Here is a 24416-nt window from a genome sequence, read left to right on the forward strand (position 1 = left end):
CCTCTCACCTCACTTAAATCTTCCTCCTTATTCCTCTTGCTAGGAACTACAAGCTCCTTTGAAGCAGACCCGTTGTTTTTTGGTCGCTTTCTGTTAGTTGACATTATATTCTATCAACAATTTAAACAAATTCGCCAAGGACGAAAAAAAGCAGCTTCACACTGTAATAGTTGAAGATACACTAATAGAATTCTGCTGATGAGGCTCTGAGCCAGCAGCTCTTATGACATCACAATGCAGCTTTGTAACATCATCAGTTGCTCTATGTCCAGTGTGACTATAATATAACCATGTTTTATGTAAAAAAAAAAATGTTCTATGATGAGAATTTTTGGTTCCATTATTGTACTTATTTTCCCTAATAGAGTCAAGTAATAAAACATACAAAGGAAACATCTGCCCTTCTCATATTACCTTACAATATTTGTTATCGAACCAAGGAAGCCCTGCAGATTTATATGAAAAAGAGTAATAAATAATACTACTTAAAAACACCAAGGGGTACAAATAACAATCCTAATCTGTATTTAAATAAATCGGAATACACAGTGCATAATAAGAGGTTTAGCAAATGGATCATACACACCAACCAAGGTTGAACTCGATTAAAGCACATCTTTATTCAGCCTTAACTACTACAGTATGTAACTATGTTAACGATAAGCCCTATCTGCTGGACATGCAGTCAAATCTGACAATATTGTCAGTGACTGCATGTTCGGTGAAGGTCCCAGTGACGTCACTGAATTATATTGTTCAGTGTTTACCCCACCGGTCCTTTTGTTTCGCAGCACTGCAGATATTGAGATCATATAGTGTGTACGGGGCATTAGTTCTAGCAATTTATCAGAAATCTTGACAAATGTCCTGGCACTGAAGGTTAACGAATAGCATCACAATAGTCCAGTCCTATATGGTAAGATATTTACTCTTGGTGAAGTTGTGGATACAGTGTAATGTATGGATCTATGTCTCTTCTTGAATGTGAAGAGCCTTCTGCATGGATTGCGTTATTAGACAAAGTCCAAATCTTCAGAAACATCCTCCTCCTAAAAAGAAACCAACCAACCAACCCTTCCAATGACTGGACCCCTGCTACTATGGATTTATAATGCCTTGCAGTAGATTTGCCATGCTCTGTTTTCATGCCAGTAAATTGAAGGCTTTGTAGAAGTAGGAGGAATATCCTCACTGGGTGCGATTTCAGCTGTGTAAGGTTCACAATATAATTCAACCCTGAATGGTTAAGCCATCTCCTTAAACTCCAGGCTGGGGATTTTTATTCCAAAAGAGGATGTCAGAGAAAAATATTTGATTAGTTCTAAAAATAAAACCTGGTTTACAGCACAATTTTGATCTGAAAGCTATTTTTGAAAAATATTTAACCCCTTCCCGACATTTGACGTATATATACGTCATGGCCGGGAAGTACTTCCCGACACATGACGTATATATACGTCATGGCTTCAAACTGTCACTGCAGCTATAGACGCGGTGACAGTTAGGAGATGTCTGCTGTCCCTGACAGCAGACATCCCCCCTCGCCGCCCAGGGGGGGCAGGGGTGCCCCCCCCGGTCGGCGATCGCTGTGATTGGCTGTTCAAATCTGAACAGCCATTCACAGCGTTTCCTGTGTTACCGGCGGCTAAGCCGCTCGGTAACACAGGGATCGGTGGTGATCGGTGCTGTTAAGTACAGCACCGATCACCACCGATGAGCAGCACCCCCCTCCCACCCACCCGGCACTCACCCGGCCCGGCAGCAGGCTCACCCGGCGGCGGCAGCGGCAGGAGCGCACGCAGCGGCAGGAGCGCACGCACCCCCCTCCCCCCCCCCTGCCAGCCGCAGCAGCAGCATGAGCTGCATAAAAAGTAAAAAAAAAGAATGATAATGAACTGAAATATATATATATATATATATATGTATGTATGTGTGTGTATATATATATATGTGTGTGTATATATATATATGTGTGTGTGTGTGTATATATATATATATATATATATATATATATATATATATATAAAGATATTCCCGACATATATATATATATATATACACACACACATACATACACATATATATATATAAAGATATTCCCGACATATGACGTATATATACGTCATGGTCGGGAGGTACTTCCCGGCCGAAGACGTATATATACGTCATGGTGACGCGGTGACAGTTTGGAGATGTCTGCTGTCCCTGACAGCAGACATCCCCCCTCGCGGCGATCGCTGCGATTGGCTGTTCAAATGTGAACAGCCAATTGCAGCGTTTTCTGTGTTACCGGCGGCTAAGCCGCTCGGTAACACAGTGATCAGTGGTGATCGGTGCTGTTAAGTACAGCACCGATCACCACCGATCGCCAGCCCCCCCCTCCCACCCGGCAGCCCCCCTCCCACCCACCCGGCTGCCGCAGCGCCAGCACCCCTCCCACCCCCCCGCCAGCCGCAGCGCCAGCCCCCCTCCCAAAGCTGGTGACCAAAATGGGGTCACTTGTGGGGGGGTTCCACTGTATTGGTGCTTCGAGGGTCTTGCTAATGCGACATAGCACCCACCATTCATTCCACCACCAAATATCACTCCTTCCCTTCTGAGTCCTGCCATGCACCCAACTGGTATTTTTTGGTCACATGTGAGGCATTGCCGTACTCGGGAGAAATTGGGGCACAGATTTTGGGGTGCTTTGTCTCCTTCATTCCTTGTGAAAATGAAAAATTTTGAGCCAGAACTGCATTTTTCTGTAAAAAAATTTTTACAGAAAAATGCAGTTCTGGCTCAAAATTTTTCATTTTCACAAGGAATGAAGGAGACAAAGCACCCCAAAATCTGTGCCCCAATTTCTCCCGAGTACGGCAATGCCTCACATGTGACCAAAAAATACCAGTTGGGTGCATGGCAGGACTCAGAAGGGAAGGAGTGATATTTGGATTTTGCAGCACAGATTCTGGTTGAATGACCCCCGAAACACCCATACAGTGGAACCCCCCCACAAGTGACCCCATTTTGCAAACTACACCCTTCAGGGAATTCATCAAGGGGTATAGTGTACATTTCAAACCCCCAGGGGTTTCACCAATTTTGATACAACTGAGCTGTGAAAATGAAAAATTTATTTTTTTCATTTTCACTGCCCAGTTGTACCACAATTGGTGAAACCCCTGGGGGTTTGAAATGTACACTATACCCCTAGATGAATTCCCTGAAGGGTGTAGTTTGCAAAATGGGGTCACTTGTGGGGGGGTTCCTAACTTTTAGCATCTTATGGTGCCTAGAAACCTACATGGTGCCTAAAAAATAATCTCATAAAAAGGAGGCTCCAAAATCAAGTAGGTGCTCCTTCTATTATGAAGCCTGTGGTTTGGTCACCGTGCACACTAGGGCCACATATAGGATATTTATGAAAACCAAAGAATTGGGGGAATCAATTTTTAGTCACATTTCTCTAGTAAAATCTGCTGTGTTCCTTAGAAAAATGTATTAAAATTGAAAATCTGCAAAAAAAAATGAAATTTTGAAATTTCACCTACACTTTGTTTTAATTCCTGTGAAACACCTAAAGGGTTAACAAACTTCCAAAATGCTGTTTTGAATACTGTGAGGGGTGCAGTTTTTGAAATGGCATCATTTATGGGGGTGTCTCACATACAAGTCCCTCAAAGTCACATCAGAACTGAACTGGTCCCTAAAAAAATCAGTGTTTGAAATTTTCTTGAAAATTTGAGAATTTGCTATTCATATTTTAAGCCTCCTAGTGTCCAAAAAAATGAAAATGAGATTGAAATAATGATGGCAACATAAAGTATACATATGGTCTATGTTAGTTATTTTTTTTTTTTTTTTTTTTAAACAGTTTTTATTGAGATTTTTCAATTAAATGTTATATAAAAGGTAAACAGTGTGAGACATTTACACAGTATATGAAACAGAATATCGGTCAATGTACAATTTGTTCAATTCACAGGGTATCTATCAAGGCAGACCACAGCAGATCTTCAAACCAGAAATTCAGTCCGCTGTTCCACTCCGCAATGCTGTTGTATTTCTATTTCTATTACAGTTCGCCAATGTCTAGCTTTCTATCAGCTTAATTAAAGCACATGTGAGCAAATCTTTGGACCCTGTAACTTGTTTTACTTTCCCTCTCAGTCCCATTAGTTGGAGGATAATCATTGTGATTGGTTTAAACAGTTTTCAACCAACATTTAGGGATCAGTTTGGTCTCACAAAACATCTAAATTGTAATCTATCAAATAATATTAAGAGATATAGCAAGGTAAATGGGGGGGGGGGGGTAAGAAAGGGGAGGTTGGGGGGGGGGGGGAAGACAACAGACAAAATCAGAATCTATTTTAAAATTCTATAACTATCTTTTTCCTTCTAGGCTATCTAGTCACACGTTCTAATTACTCATCTCGTATGTCCAAAAATCTTATCTATCTCAGCACATACAGTCAAGTTAGTTAGTTATTTGTCTGAGGAGGTACCACGTGGTAGATTCAAATATTTTTTGAATTCGGTTTTGTGTTATCTGATCTAAGCTACTAATATACAGCTCCCATTTCTTATAGAAGCGTGGAGCTCCCTTCTCGAGATCAGTCCTTAGAGCCTGTCTTTCATAAAAGAGCGTATTTAGGATAGCTTTTTTTAACTCCATTATAGTAGGGGAGCCTCTATGTATCCAGTGCGTTAATATCAGCTTTTTAGCCATTGTCAGAATGATGTTGAGCACTGGAATAATCATTCTCTTATTGGGTCCAAGATCCCAGTCTTTAAAGTATAGAAACAAACATGCAGCCGGATGCTTCCGGATTCTAAGAGAATAGGTGGTATTAATAAAATTGATCACCTTGTCCCAGAAGAACCTAATTTTCCCACATTCCCAGAAATTGTGGAAATATGTAGCATCTGTTTTGTGGCATTTGTAGCAACATCCTGTGTCGCTGGGGACGAAATGTGCCCTCTGCACAGGGGCCACATATGCCCTATTTAGGAATTTGGTGTGGGTCTCCTGCAAAGCAACCGACTGCAAATGTCTCATGGTAAGAGGAAGCTTTTTAAGTACAATGGACATAGGTGGGAGATCTGGTATATCTTTGGCCCATCTAGTTTGGAGTTGTTGATGATGTGTCTCTATCCCTGTCGCTATGAGGGCCGAGTAGAGGTATCTGATCCTATACCCCAGGACACACTCTGGTCTCAAGAGGCTCACAATGGGGTCTATCTCTCCATCTCTCTCCATGGGTGACACTTGAGATTGTGCGAAGTGTCTCGACTGGAGGTACATGTAAAACTGGCGGTGTGGTAGCTCAAATTTCTCCTGTATGACGGAGAATGGGAGTAGTGCTCCTCCTGGGTCAAATAGCTTACGGACATTTGTAATGCCCTTGTCCCTCCAGCCGAGAAACTCCGCATTCCCCAGACCTGGAATGAACTGGGGGTTTCCCCAAAACGTGGTGAATGGTGAAGAGGAAAAGCGTCTGCGAAGGGTCTTATTAATCTGCTTCCAGGACCTGTAAGTTGCTTTGAATAGAATAGAATCTCTGACCAATTTGGGTATTAATCTTAGCGGGGCGTGTAACAGTGCTGCTGGGGAGTATTGTTTAAAAATTTGTTTCTCCAAGGAGGGGATGGTGTATTCCGATCTAGTAGTGAACCAATCTGTAATGTATCGGAAGTGTGCTGCTTGGGAGAATGCTTGTATGTCAGGCATGCCAAACCCACCATCTGATTTACTGAGTTTGAGCCTATTGAATGGGATACGAGCCTTCTTCCCTGCCCAGGTGAATTTGAGGTACAGCGATTTAAATTTCTGCAGGTCCGAGTTACTGAGCTGCAGCGGCAACATCTGCAGGAGATATGAAAGCTTGGGAAAGGCTATGGTTTTGAGCACCGTGATTCTACCCGCCAAAGATAGTGGTAGGTCTATCCATCCAGTCAGCAGCTTAGCAATCGATGCAAAGGAGGGAGTAATATTAACATTATATAGGTCCTTTAGTTTCTTAGGGATCAGAACTCCCAAGTATTTGAGTGTGTGTGGACAGATAGTAAATTGTGATGTGAGGTGAGAGGTTGTAGGTATTGCGGGGGAGGCTGATAGGGGTAAAAGGCGGGATTTATCATAATTTACTCGAAATCCTGAAAATTGGGAGAAATGGTGAATAATTTGTTGAATGGCCGGGATGGAGGTATTGGGTCTGGATATAAATAATAATATATCATCTGCGAACAGACTCAGCTTGATCTCGGAGGAGTCCATCCGCACTCCCACAAAGTCCTTCGAGGTTCTCAATGCTATCGCCAAGGGCTCAACTGCCAGTGCGAATAAGAGGGGGGACAGGGGGCATCCCTGTCTAGTGCCCCTGAACAGTGGTATTGGGTTGGACATGTAATTGTTAGTTAAAACCCGGGAGGACGATCCAGAATAAAGTAATTTAATTGTGCGGATGAACTCCCCCGGGAGCCCAAACCGCTCCATAGTAAAGAATAAGTGGTCCCATGTGACGAGGTCAAAAGCCTTCTCGGCGTCTAGTGAGAGTAGGGCATGAGGCTCTAAAGTCCCCGAAGACTCCACCCACTGCATGGCTATTAGGGCTTTACGTACATTAAGGACCGAGTGCCTGCCCCATACAAAGCCCGTTTGATCTGAATGAACCAGGGAGGGGAGTTTGAATTTGAGTCTGTCCGCTAAAATTTTTGTAAAGATTTTATAATCTGTGTTGAGAAGTGAGATCGGGCGGTAGGATCCCGGGAGGAGCGGGTCTCTACCGGGTTTATGTATAATTTTGAGAATGGCCGAATTAAAATATAAGGGTGGGGGGGTGCCTTGTAGAATGGTGTTATAAAGGGCCGAAAGGGGTTTAATAATCTTGGGGGCCAGCAATTTATAGTACTCATTTGAGAGACCATCCGGTCCCGGTGATTTGCCTGTCTTAAGCATCTTTATCGTAGCCAGGACCTCTTCCTCTGTGATAGGCGTTATTAGGGTATTTGAGGCATCCACATCCAGTGTGGGGTGAGGGAGGGGTTCCCAGAATGTTGTCCTGTGTTGCTCATCTACCAAGGGGGGGGAATATAGGGACTCATAGAAGCCATGTAAGGTTTCAGTGATTAATTGTCCCGAATGGACTACTTTGCCATCCGCCCTGCGAAGAGCCTGAACAGCTGAGGGAGGGTGCTGGCCTCTCAATAGGTTAGACATCAGGCGATTAGACCTGTTGCCATATCTATGAAACCTGGCCTGTGTGAGAAACGTGATTTTAGATTCTAGTTGTATCAGTAGGGCATCAAAGAGGGATTTTTGTTCATTATATATGGTTTTATTCGATAGGGTGGGGGAAGTTTGAAAGTTCTGGTATGCCTCGGTGAGGCGTGTCTGGGCGTCCATGTAAAGTTTTTGGGAATCTTTTCTATGTTTGGAAGTGTAAGATATAATGTTGCCTCTTATTACCGGTTTGGAGGCTTGCCAGAAAGTAGAGGGGGATGTCTCCCCTACTACTTGGTTGTGATGTGTATAGTCCATCCAGGACGCCTCCAACATATTACGAAACGATTGAGTCTCTGTTAACTGGGATGGGAATCTCCATTGTCTAATTGGTCCTCTATCAACAGATGTCGCCACCGCCACCCAGCAAACGCCATGATCTGAGATTGTGATAGGTTCTAACGCTGCTCCCTCTACTTTCGGGAATAGAGAGGAGGACATTAAAATGTAATCAATTCTAGAGAGGGTTCCATGCGCTGCTGAGAGGCATGTATACTCCCTCTCAATGGGGTGGCATGCCCTCCATACATCAATCAGCTGTAACTGTGTGAGAAGGTATTGAATACCATATTTAGGGTTGGTGCGTCTGGTAGAAGATGTAGTGTTTCTGTCTAAAACCGCAGATGCAACTAGATTGAAATCCCCTGCCAAGATTATATTTTGATGAGCATAAGGGAGTAATTTGGCAGCTATAGTGATGAAGAATTGGCTTTGGTTTGCATTAGGTGCATATATATTAGCTATGGTGTAACGGGTGTTATATATAGTGGCATCAAGTATACTGTACCGGCCTTCAGGATCTGTTTGTTCTGAATGAGTAATTACTGGGATATTACGTCTGATCAATGTGACCACCCCTCTAGCCTTGGAGTTATATGGGGCAGAGGATAGAACAGCCCAGCCCAGGGTGTTTAACTTTAAGATCTCTGCAGGTACCAAATGGGCCTCCTGTATTAAAGCTATTTCAAGGCCTAACTTGGATAAGTATAGCAATATTTTTTTTCGCTTAGCTGGGGAGTGGAAGCCCCCCACATTAATTGTACCTACCCTGAGAGATGTCATTTATTGGGCAAGAGGATTGGTAACTTACAGGTCCTGGAATTTGAGATGAGCTTTGTGTTGAACCACAGTAGTCTAGTAGCAATCATGAGAAATCTAAGGATAGAAAATATGACATTAGACAGATTCTGACACATAGGGGGAATAAACATGAGGGAAGAAGGGGGAATTAGTAGTGATTCTGCAATGGCTAGGCGGCCGGTAAAGGGCCTTCCTGACATCCCAGAACACCATACACAAACAAATAAACAAACAACAATTGAATGAGTAACTGAGTAACTTCCGGAAAATGGCATGTGTGGCAAGATCAGGCAGTCGCCCCAAGGATCCGAGCCAGCGGTCCGTGGGTCTCCCCTGCCTCGCATAAATGGTATATTATGGTTCCCGTAAGGGCCCAGTATGAGAATTGCCTGCCATTCCAGACCCGATTAGGGAGCAGTATAACAACTAACTAATATTTTAAACCTAACATAGTAAACCTTTTTCTATTCTAAAGTGAGTTTTCCAACATCAAAAGAGGTGTCGGACGGGAAGAAGGCAGGAGGAGGGGGGGGAGATCCCCTGTCCCCCATCTCCCACCACCCCAGCCCCGACACAGATTTATTAAGGTCTACAGGTATCTAATTTTAGCTTGTAACTAAATGCAGTAATGAATATCAAAGACAACTATATCTCCTTAGCCAATATTTTCATTCGGTTGGTTGGTCTTGAGTAAACAGGGGCGGGGAGGCCACTACATTGTCCTCTTCTTGTAGGAAAAGTTCAGCATCCCTCACATTGGAGAAGTCCTTAAATGATGATCCAGAGAAAAGACGTAGGCGAGCTGGGTACATCAGGGCGAATTTACGACTGCTCCTCGCCAAGCGTGAGCAGAGAGGGGCGAATTCCTTTCTCGCCCTGGCCACCTCAGCGGAGTAGTCCTGAAATATAAAAAGTCTAGTATCGTTCCAAGTGAGGTCCCTCTTGCGGCGAGAGGCAGACCACAGCGCCTCCTTGTGAATATAATTCAGACAGCGGAATATCACTGGTCGTGGGCGGGCGTCTGTAGAGGATCTCTGTGGGCCAATTCTGTGCGCTCTTTCCACTATCATCCCTGAGCATTCCTCTGAAATTTCCAGGAGCTCCGGGAGTGTGGTTTGTATAAAGACAAAGAGGGCTGTGCCCTTTAGGGATTCAGGCAGGCCAACCACCCGTAAGTTGTTCCTACGGGAACGGTTTTCCAAGTCGTCTATTTTGGCTTGCAGCTGATACTGCGTTTTCTGCATGGCTGCTGTTTTGTCTTTAAGTTCGGCAACGTCTTGGAAGACACCGCCCACTATCTGTTCGGTGTGGGATAGCCGTTTAGTGACTTGCTTGTACTGTGACTTGATATCCTGGATCGCCTGTGTGACCTTGTTCGCGTGAGCCTCCATTATGGGGCTGATAGAGTCCTGAATGGCTTTCACCATATCAGAATATGTTATTGGGCCCTCCTGGGAATGGCGGGGTGGGGGTGCGGGTGGGTTGGCGTCTTCTAAGGGGGGAGCAAGTGTGTCTGAGTCCGCATCAGGGAGAGGGTCAGCACTTACAGTTTGTGAGCCAAGTACCAGCGATTCTGCGATCTCAGCACCTCTTCTCCCTCTGCCAGATGTCTGTGGCTGCTTGTTCTGCGTCTGTAGAGCTGGGGTGGCCACCATCTTGTCTTTATTGCTACGGCTGGATGAGCGGTGTCTGGGGGTGTCCTCAGTAGACTGTGCCTTCTCCATTCTGTTGCAGGTCAGGGTGGTGAGGGAGTTATATATGTACCTCAATCTGCTGCTGGGAGGTTGATGGTATGCTGCAGCGTGTCAGTCTGCAGCAGCTATGGGATATTCCCCTGTCAGAGTCTCTTATGTGGTTTCACCTCTCCTGCCCTGGAAAGCTTCCACCCCTAGGGATATTTGTTATCTCTCCCTCCGCACTGAGAGTAGCGGGGGAGGCTGCGGGCTGAGTGCAGGGAGCGCCTGTGGGCTTTTTCTGAGCTGTATGTGGGGACGATACCCCTATGCAGCCGCCGCGCGACAGGTCACGTGGTCGCGAGCGGCCGTGTTTAATGGCGGCCGCCTGGCGTGTAGCCGGGTGATCAGTGCGCCGGACGGCTGGAGCGGGATTCGGCCGCAGGGTGAGTGTGCCGGAGGGTGCCGCAGGGTCTTGGCGGGGTGTCAGGCTGGTTTCTGTGGGGGAATCGGGTCCGGTCCGGCTGGTTGGAGGCTGGGGCTCACGGAGCTCTAAGCCTGTGCGGCTTGTCCCTCCAGCGCCGGAACCGGAAGCCATGGTCTATGTTAGTTATTAACTATTTTGAGTGGTAAGATTATTTGTCTCACAAGCAGAAAATTTAACATTTTGCAAATCGCAAAATTTTCCATTTTTTTACGACATTTTGGTATTTTTCACAAAAAAACACAGACTGTATCGACCAAAATTTACCACTAACTTGAAGTACAATGTGTCACGAGAAAACAATCTCAAAATCACTGGGATAAGTAAAAGCAAAAAAAAGTTATCCCCACTTAAGTGATACATGCCAGATTTGAAAAAGAGGGCTCTGTCAGGAAGGCAAAAACTGGCTCTGTCAGGAAGGGGTTAAAGTGATTCTTTTACCAACTTTTTACATGTTATCAACTTTATTAATATTGTTTTATAAATCTGTATTCAGATGGTAGACATGGCCCAGAAGTTGGGGGCAGCCCTACAGGTTGGGGAGAGTCTGGTTTGGACCAAACAGACAAAAGACCAAAAGTCTAAGCAGAGAGCAGCAATTAAAGGTCCTGGGGCAGAGCAGACCCCATTGGGATCAAATCAAGCTCTGGGAAGAGCAATGTCTTCTGCTGCTGGATACAGCAAGGCTGCTTCTCTCCCAGCAGGTGAGACATTACATGAAGCAAAGCTTTTAAATTGAACTGTTAAATATGGTCCAATTAAGTTTTTAAAAATACAAATATTCTTTGTTTCTTTGTCTAAGGTTCCATCACTGCTGTCGCCAAACCACCATCTCTGCCACTTGAACCAGAGGACCCTTCGAATTCTGGTGCTGCTACAGAGTACAAGAGAGGTCCCAGTTAACAGGGAGGACTGTAAACAACATATATTTATTTATCTGCACATATCGGTTATAGCTAATAGTGTTATCTAGTGATAAACACTTCATGACTCTAAGGGGTGTACACACGGTGAGATTTTGGCAGGAGATTTTGACTAGATAGTCAAAATCTCCTAGGTGGTTAGCCAAAATCTCCATTTTTTTTTTCTCCTGATTAGATACCGACGGTCAGTATCTCCTACTGCAGGCAATGCAATTTTGATTAGATCATATACTATCATTAGTTACACAAAATCGCTTCATAAAAATCTTCAGTGCATCTAGTGAAAATTGACTGTTCGCCAATATCTCACCGTGTACAGGGCTTAAGCATCAGTTATGAATAACATGTATTTCTAGCATATGTGTAGGCCATCCCTGATATGTTAGGGCATATTTGAGTTGTACAAATGTTGTATATAGATTGCTTTTTATTTAATAGACAAAATTAAATAGCTTTCCCAATGTTATTTGTAACTTTTTTTTCTAACCAATTAACTATACTTTAAGGGCATGCTATTATTGGGCATCTGTTATGGAAACTCTGAGGAGACCAACAAAGAACATCTATGCTTTATGCACCTTTAGTCTATGCGTTCATGTAATTCTTAAGGGGCATACACACACGGGGTTATTCCGGTTCACTCGCAAAGGCAAATTCACTCTCTAATGGACAAAATCATGTGCACTGCAGGTGGGGCTGATGTAACATGTGCAGAGAGAGTTAGGTGGGGTTGGGGTTTGTACTTCAAACTGATATCTATATTGCAGTGTAAGAAGAAAGCAACCAGTATTTACCCTACACAGAAATAAATTAACACACAAATCTATCTCTCTCTGCACATGTTGCATCGTGTTTACATTGTTTTACATCGTGTTTCATATATATATATATATATATATATATATATATATATATATATATATATATATATATATATATATATATAAAACTCTATACAGTTTATTTACATTAATATGGCTACCGCCTACATTTGATGTCGGCAGCACAAAGCCCGTGAAGTACGTCACATGTTGTATGCTAGCTTTAAGGTGTGTGATAGAACCACACCATAGGGGAAAGTGCAGGTTGTATCATAACCTGAATTAACCCCTTGGTTTACTAATATATATAATATATATATATATATATATATATATATATATATATATATATATATATATATATATATATATATATATATATATATATATATATATATATATATGATAGAAATATGGAAAGACCGCACTCTCACCCAACTAAGCAACACTTGGGGTGCCCGGCAAAGGTGCATGCAAAAGCATGTACCCAAAAATAGTCCAGAGTATCCACACTATGGGCCTTATTTTGGTTCATTCTTTCTGACAAAATCCTTCTTAGATGGACAAAACCATGTGCACTGCAGGGGGCAGATGTAACATGTGCAGAGAGAATTAGATTTGGGTGAGTAATTTTGTTTCTGTGCAGGGAAAATACTGACTGCTTTATTTTTACACTGCAATATAGATCTCACTTTGAAGTAAAACCCCACCCAAATCTAATTCTCTCTGCACATGTTACATCTGCCCCACCTGCAGTGCACATGGTTTTGCCCATCTAAGAAGGATTTTGTCAGAAAGAATGAACCAAAATAAGGCCCTATATGTGGAAGCAGAGCACTCTCCAAAATCACAAACAAGCCATGGCTTGCTGACCCTGTCCTTAACCTGGCTGATTCCTGCGCCGCTGACTGATTGATGCAAAACGCTCCTTGATAAAGGTCCATGTTGGGACCGACACGTCGGAGCATACATACTCCAATGTATATTGCCTTGTTGCACCTACTGGATTAAAATACCGTTTTATCTAAATCACAAGGCTGATTTGTGATTTTGGAGAGTGCTCTGCTTCCACATATAGGGCCTTATTCTGATCGGTGCGGATATTCCCGCATGCGGACGGACCGCCGATGTTGATCGTCTGCGCATGTGCAGAGGTCACTCTGCGCATGTGCAGGCGATTTCGCCGCACGGATTCTTTATACGCCGCACAGGGGGCGTAGAGGGGCGTGAGGGGCTACTTAGCCTCATTACCCTATGCATACGCCCCGCGTTTCATGGGCGTTCCCATGCAAACGCGAAGCGTATGCATGGTAATGAGGCCGTGACGCGTGGGTACGGGGCGGGCATCTGACATCGCCGGATGTCAGCTGCCCGCCCCCATACATGATTTCACACGGACAAGTGTCCGTGTGGTCTTGTGTTGCGGGACCTGGTGGAGCGTGCGGCCCTGCATTCGATGTTCGGCGACCATCGAATGCAGGGGCTGCTCCCAAGATGGAGGAGGCGTATCCCCGTCCAATTTCATGCGGATCGCCACATATCCGCGTACGGACGGCAGGTGGCGATCCGTATGGAAGGCGGGGATTCGCCTGCACGGTTGCGGCCGCATATTCTGATCGGGCCGCACCGATCAGAATAAGGCCCATAGTGTGGATACTCTGGACTATATTTATATATATATATATATATATATATATATATAACAAAGGGTACCTAAAAAAACGCGCCCTAGTGATGGATAGCAGCAACTCTGAGAGTCCCCTGTCAGCCGGGACCCAAAACAGATAGAGATACAAAAACAGGAACAGAGTGCGCTAAAAGGTGAAGGTACACAACATTTCCTCAATTTATAAAATATTTAATAAAAGCCTATAACTCGGCTTATAAAAGATACACAATATACATACTCATTAGATGAAAAACAATTGACATGGTGTATAGTATTCCAATACAACAGCAGGCCCAACGCGTTTCGTCAACTACGTGACTTCATCAGGGGCATTCGATGACTTGATTGACACAGATGCAATTGCACTTCTTGCAGTGTCTCAAAATGATTGTGTACAAGAATTTTTTGTGGGTATATATATTTTACCAGATAACAGAGCTCTTGTTACAACTGGCCCAAGGTATAACCCTTAAATACCCTGGTTCTCCCACTCAGTGGCAGATGTCAACATCAAGGTTTGATAATGCTGGGTGACCGGAAGTTCACTCTAGTATATCCGCTGTTTGATTTCAAGCTATATATATATATATATATATATATATATATATATATATATATATATATATACATACACACACACAATTATGGCACCTACAACTATCAAATAAAGTCCATGTATATGGTGATCCAAATGTTCAGTGAAGCAGACAAGAAAATGTCATCCAATGACTTGTTTATTTAGTCCTTCATACTTGTCATAGGCAAAACAGTAAGCAAGAAACCCAACGTGTTTCGTCTATAGTGACATCATCACTGGTATACTCAAGGTTCTTCTCACAAAGAGTTTGACCTTCAACAAATATGTTTAGAAGGGGAAGAGAAGTCCCGATGCACGATGTGAGCGGGTCGTCAGTGTTTCTTCTGACCCGCTCACGATGTGCACTGTGAGCGGGTCCGATCGGATGGCGACCCGTACCCGGGAGTATGGTCGTTTCCAGATCCTAACTGCTGCAGGTAGGATCTGAATAACGACCGACCCGCGGGACCGCGCATCAGATCGGTATCGGTCCACACCAAGACAGAAAAGGGCCCAATCACCACACAATCTACATCCAATCGGTCAGAATTGGATCTAGATTGATGGGATCGGACCCTTGTCGTCCTGGTGTGTACCCAGCATTAGTGGAACATAATTTGGTCATGGAGTGTTAAATACGCATTAAAGTGCAATCACCCTTTGGATTTTTGGAATCTAGAATTCCTTCCCTGTGCAGTGTTAACAGTGAGGATCTCTCAGCAAGAGCTCAATCTCCAACAGGGAAGGACAGCAGACAACGAGTCTATCTCTCTCTCTCTCTCTCTCTATTTAATTTTATGTTTTTATCACTTTACATTTTTTTCTTTACTTCAAAATACCTCCCTCCTAAATTTCCCATGCCTCAGGAGGGCTCTAGAGAGGGTTTACCTTACCTCTTCACTTCTCTGAGGTAACATTGGTAATCCATCACTAGAGATGGTTCAATAAGGGATGTTTTATTCAGATTTTTCCCCCAACCTATTTTTTATTAAAGCTCAATGCAGTACAATGGGCCCAGTTCAGCTTTAACTGTAGTTTTTCCAACATTCACAAAGGAATTGCCAGCGGTAGCGTGCAGGTGGGTGCCCAGCACAGGACAAGGCCACCACGCAGGCCTGGTCCCACCCTGTGATGGTTTTGCTAATTTTGCACTTACATCTCTACTCTGTGATCATTTCATTACACAGTGAAGTGCTTGCATATCACGGGTAGCCCCCTGGCTGCACAGACTAGCTGCAAAGCCATACGCAGGGCCGCCATCTTATGGGTTGCATTGGTTGTGTATGATATCATGCAGTTACTGTGGTCCTCCCAAATGGTCTAGACTGTGCAGATTGATGAATATTGATTTTCGGTGATCTGCAGGGCTCACTGGACTAGGCCCAATATGGAAATATAAAATGTATAATATACATGCAAGGTACAGTAGTACAGCGAAATGTAACAATGTAAGTCTGTAACAAGACCAGAAATAACCTAGTGCAAATGTAGAAATGTATAAGCACATCCAACTAAAACAAGGTGAAAGAATTTCTACCTACAGTTTGACAAGAATTTAAGTACTATCAACAAAGAGAACAAACCTTACCCAATAAATTATCTTTATTAACATGGGGATGGCACATGTTCACATAGACCCAACTCTTCCTCAGCTGGCAAAAATAACCAACCAACCATCTAACATACACTTTAGACCAGTGGCTCCCAAACTTTCCTGACCATGGTGCCTAGTCAAAAAGTTTATTATGGATAAAAAAGAAAGTAAATTGTGTTTAACTGTCCCCCCTCAGGTTCAGTTATCGGTGGGGAACATAGCTGTGGTTCTAATTGTCCATACCGTTTATGATTGGCAGCCACCAGCACTGGTTTTCCTATCACTTTAAGCATAAATAATTAGTTTTGCTTGTGGATCCACAACCTGAGGCACCCTTGCAAACATCCCAAGGCACCCTGTTTGGGAACCACTGCATTAGACTATCGATCCAGTTGGAAGTGTGGGTCAGCAACTCCCATGTCTATAATGATGAACACTTATTTACAAAATAAACTGGCCTATTGAAACAAGAAATAATACTAAAGGGTACAGTTACTAAAGTGTAAAGGTGCCAATACACGTTGCGATAAGCAGCATGCAATGCGATGCCCAAATGCAATCCGCTGGTGGGGGAGTAGAGGGAACGCTTGGTACTTGTGAGTTATCTGGGCGTCCGATTTTTTGATTGTATGCCTTAAGTTAAGGCATACAATCAGATGCGATGCGATATCGCATCGCATCGCATGCGACCATCGGATGCGATGACCCGATTTTTCCATAGGAATCAATGTTAAAATGGACTGAGTCCATTTTAACATGGAATTCAATGGGAAAAAGGGGTCCTTTTCATACCCCTACTATCCAAGTGGGCATGGAGTTGGATATAAACCTGTGGCGAGCGTAGCGAGCCACCGAGCCCGAAGCGTGGCGAGCGAAGCGAGCCCCGCGAGGGGACGGTATTCCGTGTACGCTCGCCACGCTTCGGGCTCGGTGGCTCGCTACGCTCGCCACAGGTTTATATCCAACTCCATGCCCACTTGGATAGTAGGGGTATGAAAAGGACCCCTTTTTCCCATTGAATTCCATGTTAAAATGGACTCAGTCCATTTTAACATTGATTCCTATGGAAAAATCGGGTCATCGCATCGCATCGCATCGCATCCGATGGTCGCATGCGATGCGATGCGATGTCCCGATCCGACCAGATTTAAAAATCGGACGCCCGGATAACTCACAAGTACCGAACGCTTTTTCAATGGCATGGGGAGAGGGGGCCGGAGGCGTGGGAGACGGCGGGCAGAGGGCGGCGTTGTAGCTGTAGTGCTAAAAAAACGGGTGATATATTGTAGTCATGATGTGAAATGGGAGTACAGTGGACCAAATTGGACAAACATAGACATAAAAACAGAAGAAGTTCTTATGTGGAATGAGTTGGAAAACAGCAGCTATTGTACCATAAGCTGTCCCTAGTGCAGTGATCTCCATGTCTTGTTAAAAGTTCTCTCTGCAGAGAGTGCGTTGGATTATGATCCTTTTTGTCTTGTGCGCTCCAAGCAGTAGTGATGTCAGCCATAGCAACATTAGTGCGGCATGCAGCCTGGCTGATGCCGTTTCTGGGACTACCGGCCAGTGATCTCTACATCAACAAAGAAGTACTGTAGAGGGAGTACTTTCTGCAAGATGTGATGCACCTGGTGACCGAACAGATATAAGGAACCAATTCTAAGTTCTTTGGGGAGATCTAATCTGGCGCAGTAAATTTTTGCACAAAAAAATAGGGGGGGGGGGGGGGTTGCCGAATGCTCATTATCAGACAATTCAAAACCCCCATTTTTTGGTGAGAAGATATTACCGATTTATCCCAAGAAAAAACACAGGTTCTGGGATAAATTCCAAGATTCATGTATTTTTGCAATTGCGGCTGTGAAAATGGAATTGTCATTGCAGATGTTTTCTTCCTCATGCTTTGGACAGGTGAAAACAAAATCCACAATACTGCAGGTTATCAGCTATGGCTTAGAAAGAGGATTGGCGTGTGCCCTACAGCCCTTCTATCTGAGTCTCTACTCAGACCCTGCTGTTTGTATGTGTGGGTAGTGGAATGTTTTTGGTGTGGCCCAGAATAATCATTAGTACTCTTAAAATAGTACTAAAAAAAGGCAGAAATCGTGTTTGTAATGCTACATTTCTGACCCCATATTATAGCCTCTCTTAACCAACCTGAGCAGGCCTTGTGACTGATCTCAGAAGCTAAGCAGGGTGTGACTGAGCCAGCCTGTGGTAATAGCAGATGCTGTAAGGTTATCTCATGGTGCTTTCGTCGCCACTGCACTTAAGTGTTCAGCAGTTTGTCCCAGGAGATTCTGGCAACGATTCAGAGTGAACATTCAATGTTGAGGATATTATTAATATCTAATGCAACCAAAGACCTCATGGCTTACATCCCACACACTTCATCAGAGATCAGGCTTGTTCTGGATTTCAGATTGTTTATTTTTAAATAACATTTTATTGAAAGAATGAAAGATAAGTCAACTTATTAAAATGATATAACAATAATATGAAAGAACTGTCCATAAAATCCATCAATAATTCCCAAGTAGAGTGAATAAAGGAAGTAAAGAGAAAGCAGGGAAATGTGGGTGGCTGCTCAGAATGAAAGTGGAAGAGAAAGGAGTGAGAGGCTGATTGACTAATCTGCTAGGTAGTGAGCTAGTACCATGGACTATGGACCATGCCTTTTGGGGTCCCCTTGCTCTGACGCAGAGGTTCCCTACTGTTTATAGTAGCTGTTAGAGATTTGATCAGGCAATGGGCTCCCCATTACATATCTGATGTAACTGCCTGATTTTTTTTTTTGTATATAAATGCTTTATTGAGTTAAATAAAATGTTCAGGAGTATTTTGCAGCTAATCCTGTTCTTCAGGTGAATCGGTTTCATTCTGCTTGGCCTTGTATTTCTCCATCTTTGTAATCAAGTCTTTAGCTGGATTAAACACTCCATTTGTTTGTGTGTTGCAGACATAACACCGTTTGGATTTACGATAATGTTGCAGGGCACAACTCTCACAAAAATAATGTTTACACTTTGTAATGATCGGATTCTTGAAGAAATCTCTGCAAATAAAACATTTAAAGGGCAGGCTTTCCTCATCGCTGCTCACCTCATAATTTTCTTCATCATTGGCTCCATAACGTCCCTCTTCCAGCTCTCGCTCCAGCTGCCAGCCATGTTTGTAGTCAGAGCGGTCATGGAGGAATTTACAGCTATCCCCAAACCCACAAAATCCAGTCTCTTTGTAATCTTTGCAAATATCTGGTTGGTAGTCCCACCGCACTGTGGCCCTAAGATGTTCTGGAGCCCTAATTGGACCTTTCCTCACCATGCCGGAAGATGCGTTCCCTAGCGAGGTGTCTTTAGGTTTAACAAACTTCTTGTAATTGTGCATTCCACGATAGATTTTATCATCCTCCTTTCCCTTAATCTCCTCTTGTACTTTTTGGCTCCTTTCAAATATTGCCTGAGCATCTTTGTCCTTCTCTGTATCAAGCTCATATGTGGCTGTGGCTCCCATGTCATCTGGGCCTACAGCTTTCGCAGATCGTGTGGATTTATAAGACACCGTTATAGATTTTGATGAAACCTCCTCCTCATCATCACTGCTACTCGCTTTGTAGTCAGCTGCCTCCTTAACACTTTGTTTTGTCATCTGAACCATGGGCTTGATGATCTCCCTCTTTTTCCTCCTGATGATAGATGCCCCTTCATCATCATCTTCACTGCTCTCCCGCTCCTCTCCTCTGCGTTTTCGGCCTGCGAATTTCCTGCTGCTTTTCTTGAAAAGGAAGCTACAGACCGGGGTCTTGGCCTCCGCAGAGGGTTTCGGTTCGCTCATCTGTACCGTGCCAGGCTCCGGTGTGCCGTCCATCTGTGCCAACTGCCTGATTTTTTTATTGGAGATATACTTCTCCCTATCTACTACACTCCTGCTTAAGCTGTGTACACACTGAGCAATATGATTGCTGGCAATATATTGCTCAGTGTCCCGTTTTCATCTGCGACCAGAGAGGGTCGCTGATGAAAACGACACACTGCCGGGAGAAGAGGCGGGGAAGTCGCTGGTTGGAGGAGCATGCTCCTCCGACCAGCGACCATTAGGGGGATGAAAACGGGAGTGCTCCAATTGCACACTCCAATTGCTGGCAATATGGTCGCTCAGCAACAGTGGCAGAGATATTTCTATAGTCTATGAAAATCATGCAATTGCTTACATTCTAAAGTCAGTCCCTCATCAGTGTTCATTGACAATATTTTTACCTTTGTTGTGTTTTATATTCTTCCCTCCCATTTCCTGTCCCTTCTCTCTCCTTCTGTTGTGTGTTTTGTCTTGTTTCCTGATTTTCACAATTTATTACATTTGCCTGTATTGTTGTCTTTTTTTTGTTTATGTTTGCTTTTTTGTGTGTATGCATATCTTGACTATTGGATATGCTCAGGGCCGCCGAGAGGCAGGGGGGGGCGGGTACATTTTACCTGGGCCCGGGCCTGCCAGGGGGGCCCGGGTCCCGACACACACACAAAAAAAAAAAAAAAATTTGCCTAAGCCCGGTCAGCGATGGCTGTCCTGCTCCAAGTTCCTGGTTCAAAAGGTAATGCCGCCCGCAATGCATGGCTGAGGACAGGGGGGAACAGACAAAAAGCGTGTGTGTGTGTGTGTGTGTAACAGGCTGTGTATGTATGGATATATGTGTGTGTAACAGGCTTTGTGTGTGTGTGTGTGTGTGTGTGTGTGTGTGTAACAGGCTGTGTGTGTAACAGGCTTTGTATATATGTATATATATGTGTGTGTGTGTGTGTGTGTGTGTGTCATACCTCCCAACTGTCACGATTTCCGCGGGAAAGTCCCGATATTCGGGGACGTTCCCGCGTCCCGCCCGGGGCCGCCATTGTCCTGCGGTGGGGGCGACAGTTGGGAGCCCCCCAGCTTGCCGAGAATAGACGCTGTGCACATGCGCACAGCGTCTATTCAGCGCCGATGAGCGGCGAAAACGGGGGCGAAATGATATGATATAGAATGATATATCAGCCAATATATTGCTTGTCATGTACCTCCCCTAAGACAAAACAAATGTTTCCTTTTTTTCCCCCTCATCACAGAGATTTTTCTAGGATTTGTTGTCCTTTGAATCATCAGATAATAGTTCCACTTTTAATGAAGTATCCAGTGTACTTCAGCGATGCCTCCTCAGAGTAATGAATCAGCAAACCTTTGCCAGGTCTTTTGGGGCTGGTTTTGGAAAAGACTGACCTGGGTCAATCTGTTAGAGCGCCTCTATGAGTGTGATGCTTTAAGGAGCAGCCGATTCAGGGGATGGTCAGTTCCCTTTTCTGTTGTTCCTTTTGGGGCTGGTGTTGACTACCTTAGAGCTTCCTCCCTTATTAGGCCAGGAAGTATCAACAGATTACTTTGAAGTTGTCATTGCGTTTTTATTTCTTCCATATTTATGCTCCGGGTAGTAGTAGTAGTAGTAGAAGAGTGGCGTACATTAACGGAGTTCCTAAAATGCTCTTTTTTCATCTGGTGTACACTACAACAGAATGGGAGCAATGATCCTTTTCTTACAGATCATCTTTACGCTTGGCAAGCTACGTTTAGCTTTTTGTCCCACTGGAATGGAGAAATGAGGTGCTTCCCAGCAATCGGCGATAAGTGTCTTATGTCCTGAGACCCTTCTGTAGTTTGTATTAGGGAAATTTCATGAGTTATTTATTTTTATTTACTTAGAGTTTCTTATATAGCGCAGCATATTCCATTGCGCTTTACAATTGGAGAAAACAGTGATTAAACAAACTGGGTATATACAAACCGACATGGAGGTAGGAGGGCCCTGCTCGCAAGCTTATACTCTATAGAGTTATATCAATCCTTTTGATTCAGGCTGCATTTGAAATGTCTACAGTGTATAGATAGGCAGGTTGACACAGAAAAAGGTTAAATCTGGTCAATAGGTCAACATTGAAAGATTCACCTACAATATATCAACATTGTCAAAAAGTCAACGAGCATTATATCGATGATAAAAAGGTCGATATGAGTTTATCACGATTTTGTTTTCATCCACGTGGACTACAATCGGGAACAGTATGCCAAGCAAGGCAGTAGGCCCGAAGCATGGCATCATACCAACCATGCAAGGGTACGTGGGGGGTTGATGTCGACATTGACACAAACTGTGAAAACATGTCACCTTTTTTTTGTGTGGACCAATTGACTGTCTAGACACTGTAGATCTTCAAATCCACACTCCTTGAGTCTCCACCTGGATAATTTCTTTACAGGTGCCATGATCTGCCATCATCCTGTTGAAGAGTTCAGTAAATACTTTTCCAGGGACTGCAATTCCACTTGTTTAGCTAGCTCTGGCAAAGACCACCGGCATATACCTGCATATTAGTCCCTGAATCCCTGCTCTAAGCCTCCACCAATAGCCTGGTATTGATCACAGTTTGCCTCAGCCTATTAGAAATTTGTATATTAAACCAGCTACACTTACCCCACCCGCCTGCACACACTAGGTTCTGGTCCTAAGACAACTCCACAACAACTGTGTGACAACAGAAATGTGGCATAATTTTAACATCTGAAATAATATTCAGTCTCTTCCATCATTAGGTCTGATGCTCCGGTCCTGGGCGAATGTAGGATCCACGTAATTCCATGAGTGGGGTAGTGTCTGGGAAAATCCTGGATGTGTAATGGATAGTGACATCACTCCCAGTGCTTTACCAACTGGGACAGCTCTCTCTGCCGGTAGACCAGCTCTTGAGTATTCCTCCCAAGCCCTCAGACTGAGGGGGCTCTAGGCAGGATATGTGTGGGTTTTGGCATACAGAGGGGGATGAGGCAGCATTGGACTGTCATATAATGGGGTATGAGCATGCTTTTTATTGAGTGGAAAGAAAATGGCTTGAAAAAAAATAAAATAAACTGCTGTAACTCTATTGTGGGGTTGGCCCCTCTTTTTGTCATTTCCCCAGTCCAGTAATCCAGCCCACAATGTTGCATGTTTTTAACATGACTTAAGGGAGGATAGGAGTTTGATACCCTTCCCTTTAGAATGTAAGCTCTCAAAAGTAGGGCCCTCTCTCTTCATGTGCTTTTCTTAGAATATCTATACCTCTGCCACTAAATAATTGCTTCAGTGTCTTGTCCCCTGATGCAACTATCCTTATTTACCATGTACTTGTCCTAAATTGCCTTGTACTGTGAGTAGTTATTTTCCTTTTTTTGCTCATTTATGTATTATACCCCTTTCACACCGCACTTGTTAAATGGTATATTGCAGTTTTTTTTCCCCTTTTAAAACGTTTAAGGCTGCAGTGGGAAAGCACCAGAGTTAATTTACCGGTTAAAGATAACCGTTATTTCAAAATGTTTAAAAAGCAGAGTCCTACACATTTCAGAGCCGTTTGCAGTGGGAATGGCTCTGAAACGGTATTTAGTAAAATCAACAGACTACAGACCTGTGATAGGCTGTCAGGGGATTGAACGGCTTGCCTGATGTGAGTGGTATTTAAAACGGTACTCTACTGCAATGTGTTTTAAATACCGTTTCAAAATACCGTTTTTTAAAACGTTTACGCAGTGTGAAAGTGGTATTAGACGCTCTATATAAATAAACAATAATAATAATAAATAATAATAATATTGCTATTTTACACCAGTATCTTTTCTAAGATGTTTTCTATATGCAAAATACTTCAAATCTTTGAATACTTAAAATGATTTGCATGTAATATTTTCATTGCGATAGATCAGTTTGCAGTATTCACATCATTTTACTGCAGGCGAAACAGAAATATCTACTTTTATAAATAGGAATGTGAGATTTACAGTCACTTTGAAGTTGGGTAATAACTTTACATATTTGTATTTAAATTAGACATAAGGGTCCTGATGTTTTCAATAAACATAATGGGTAAAATCAATAAAAAAAAAAAAAAAAAGTTACTTATGCGTAGAATGGTAATTTTTGTACATGCAAGTTTGTATCAGACTTCTGTCTAGCTTTTGTTAAATACTCTAACAGCTGTTGAAACTATTGGGAGAGCATGACATTACCCTCCTATCCCCACCATTTGCACTCATGTCACACTGCATACTTCGCTATTGCAACAAGTGTTGCTAGGTACATGATGGAGCTGTGTGTGTGTGTGTGTGTGTGTGTGTGTGTGTGTGTGTGTGTGTGTGTGTGTGTGTTCCATTAACTTTGATCAAATGGTTGTGTAACAGATCACAGGAGCCAGGTCTTTAATAGGAGTATAAGAATAATGAAACTGACTGCCCGTATGTTATAACTAATGGTAAGGAGTTCTTCAAATTGTT

The 24416-nt window shown here is 43.5% G+C and overlaps 2 protein-coding genes across 5 annotated transcripts in view; one reads left to right on the plus strand and one right to left on the minus strand.

The window, feature by feature from the left end:
* The window catches only part of BBS4 (Bardet-Biedl syndrome 4), a 71587-nt gene that overhangs the window by 43006 nt on the left and 4165 nt on the right, over positions 1–24416 (plus strand). For 2 of the 4 annotated variants that reach the window (XM_083183549.1, XM_083183548.1), the window contains exons 15-16: positions 11001–11208; positions 11307–11893. The exons of 1 other annotated variant lie outside the window; for it this stretch is intronic. In XM_083183549.1, coding sequence (XP_083039675.1) covers positions 11001–11208; positions 11307–11407 — 309 coding nt within the window. In that variant the 3' untranslated portion in view covers positions 11408–11893. Of the gene's footprint in view, positions 1–3967; positions 4120–11000; positions 11209–11306; positions 11894–24416 lie in introns of those variants that run through there. One more of the 4 variants, XM_083183550.1, reaches the window with a different exon arrangement.
* Positions 18872–19981, minus strand: LOC146074890 (E3 ubiquitin-protein ligase RNF113A-like). The gene has a single exon (XM_083183546.1). It carries the CDS (start codon positions 19956–19958, stop codon positions 18939–18941), a length of 1020 nt encoding a protein of 339 aa, XP_083039672.1. The 5' UTR covers positions 19959–19981; the 3' UTR covers positions 18872–18938.

Source organism: Crinia signifera, chromosome 4 (assembly GCF_055691185.1).
Source record: "Crinia signifera chromosome 4, ASM5569118v1, whole genome shotgun sequence".
Taxonomy (NCBI): Eukaryota; Metazoa; Chordata; class Amphibia; order Anura; family Myobatrachidae; genus Crinia; species Crinia signifera.

Coding starts and splice junctions, on each gene's coding strand:
- LOC146074890 (XM_083183546.1), bottom strand. CDS start 19,958: ATGGACGGCACACCGGAGCCTGGCACGGTACAGATGAGCGAACCGAAA.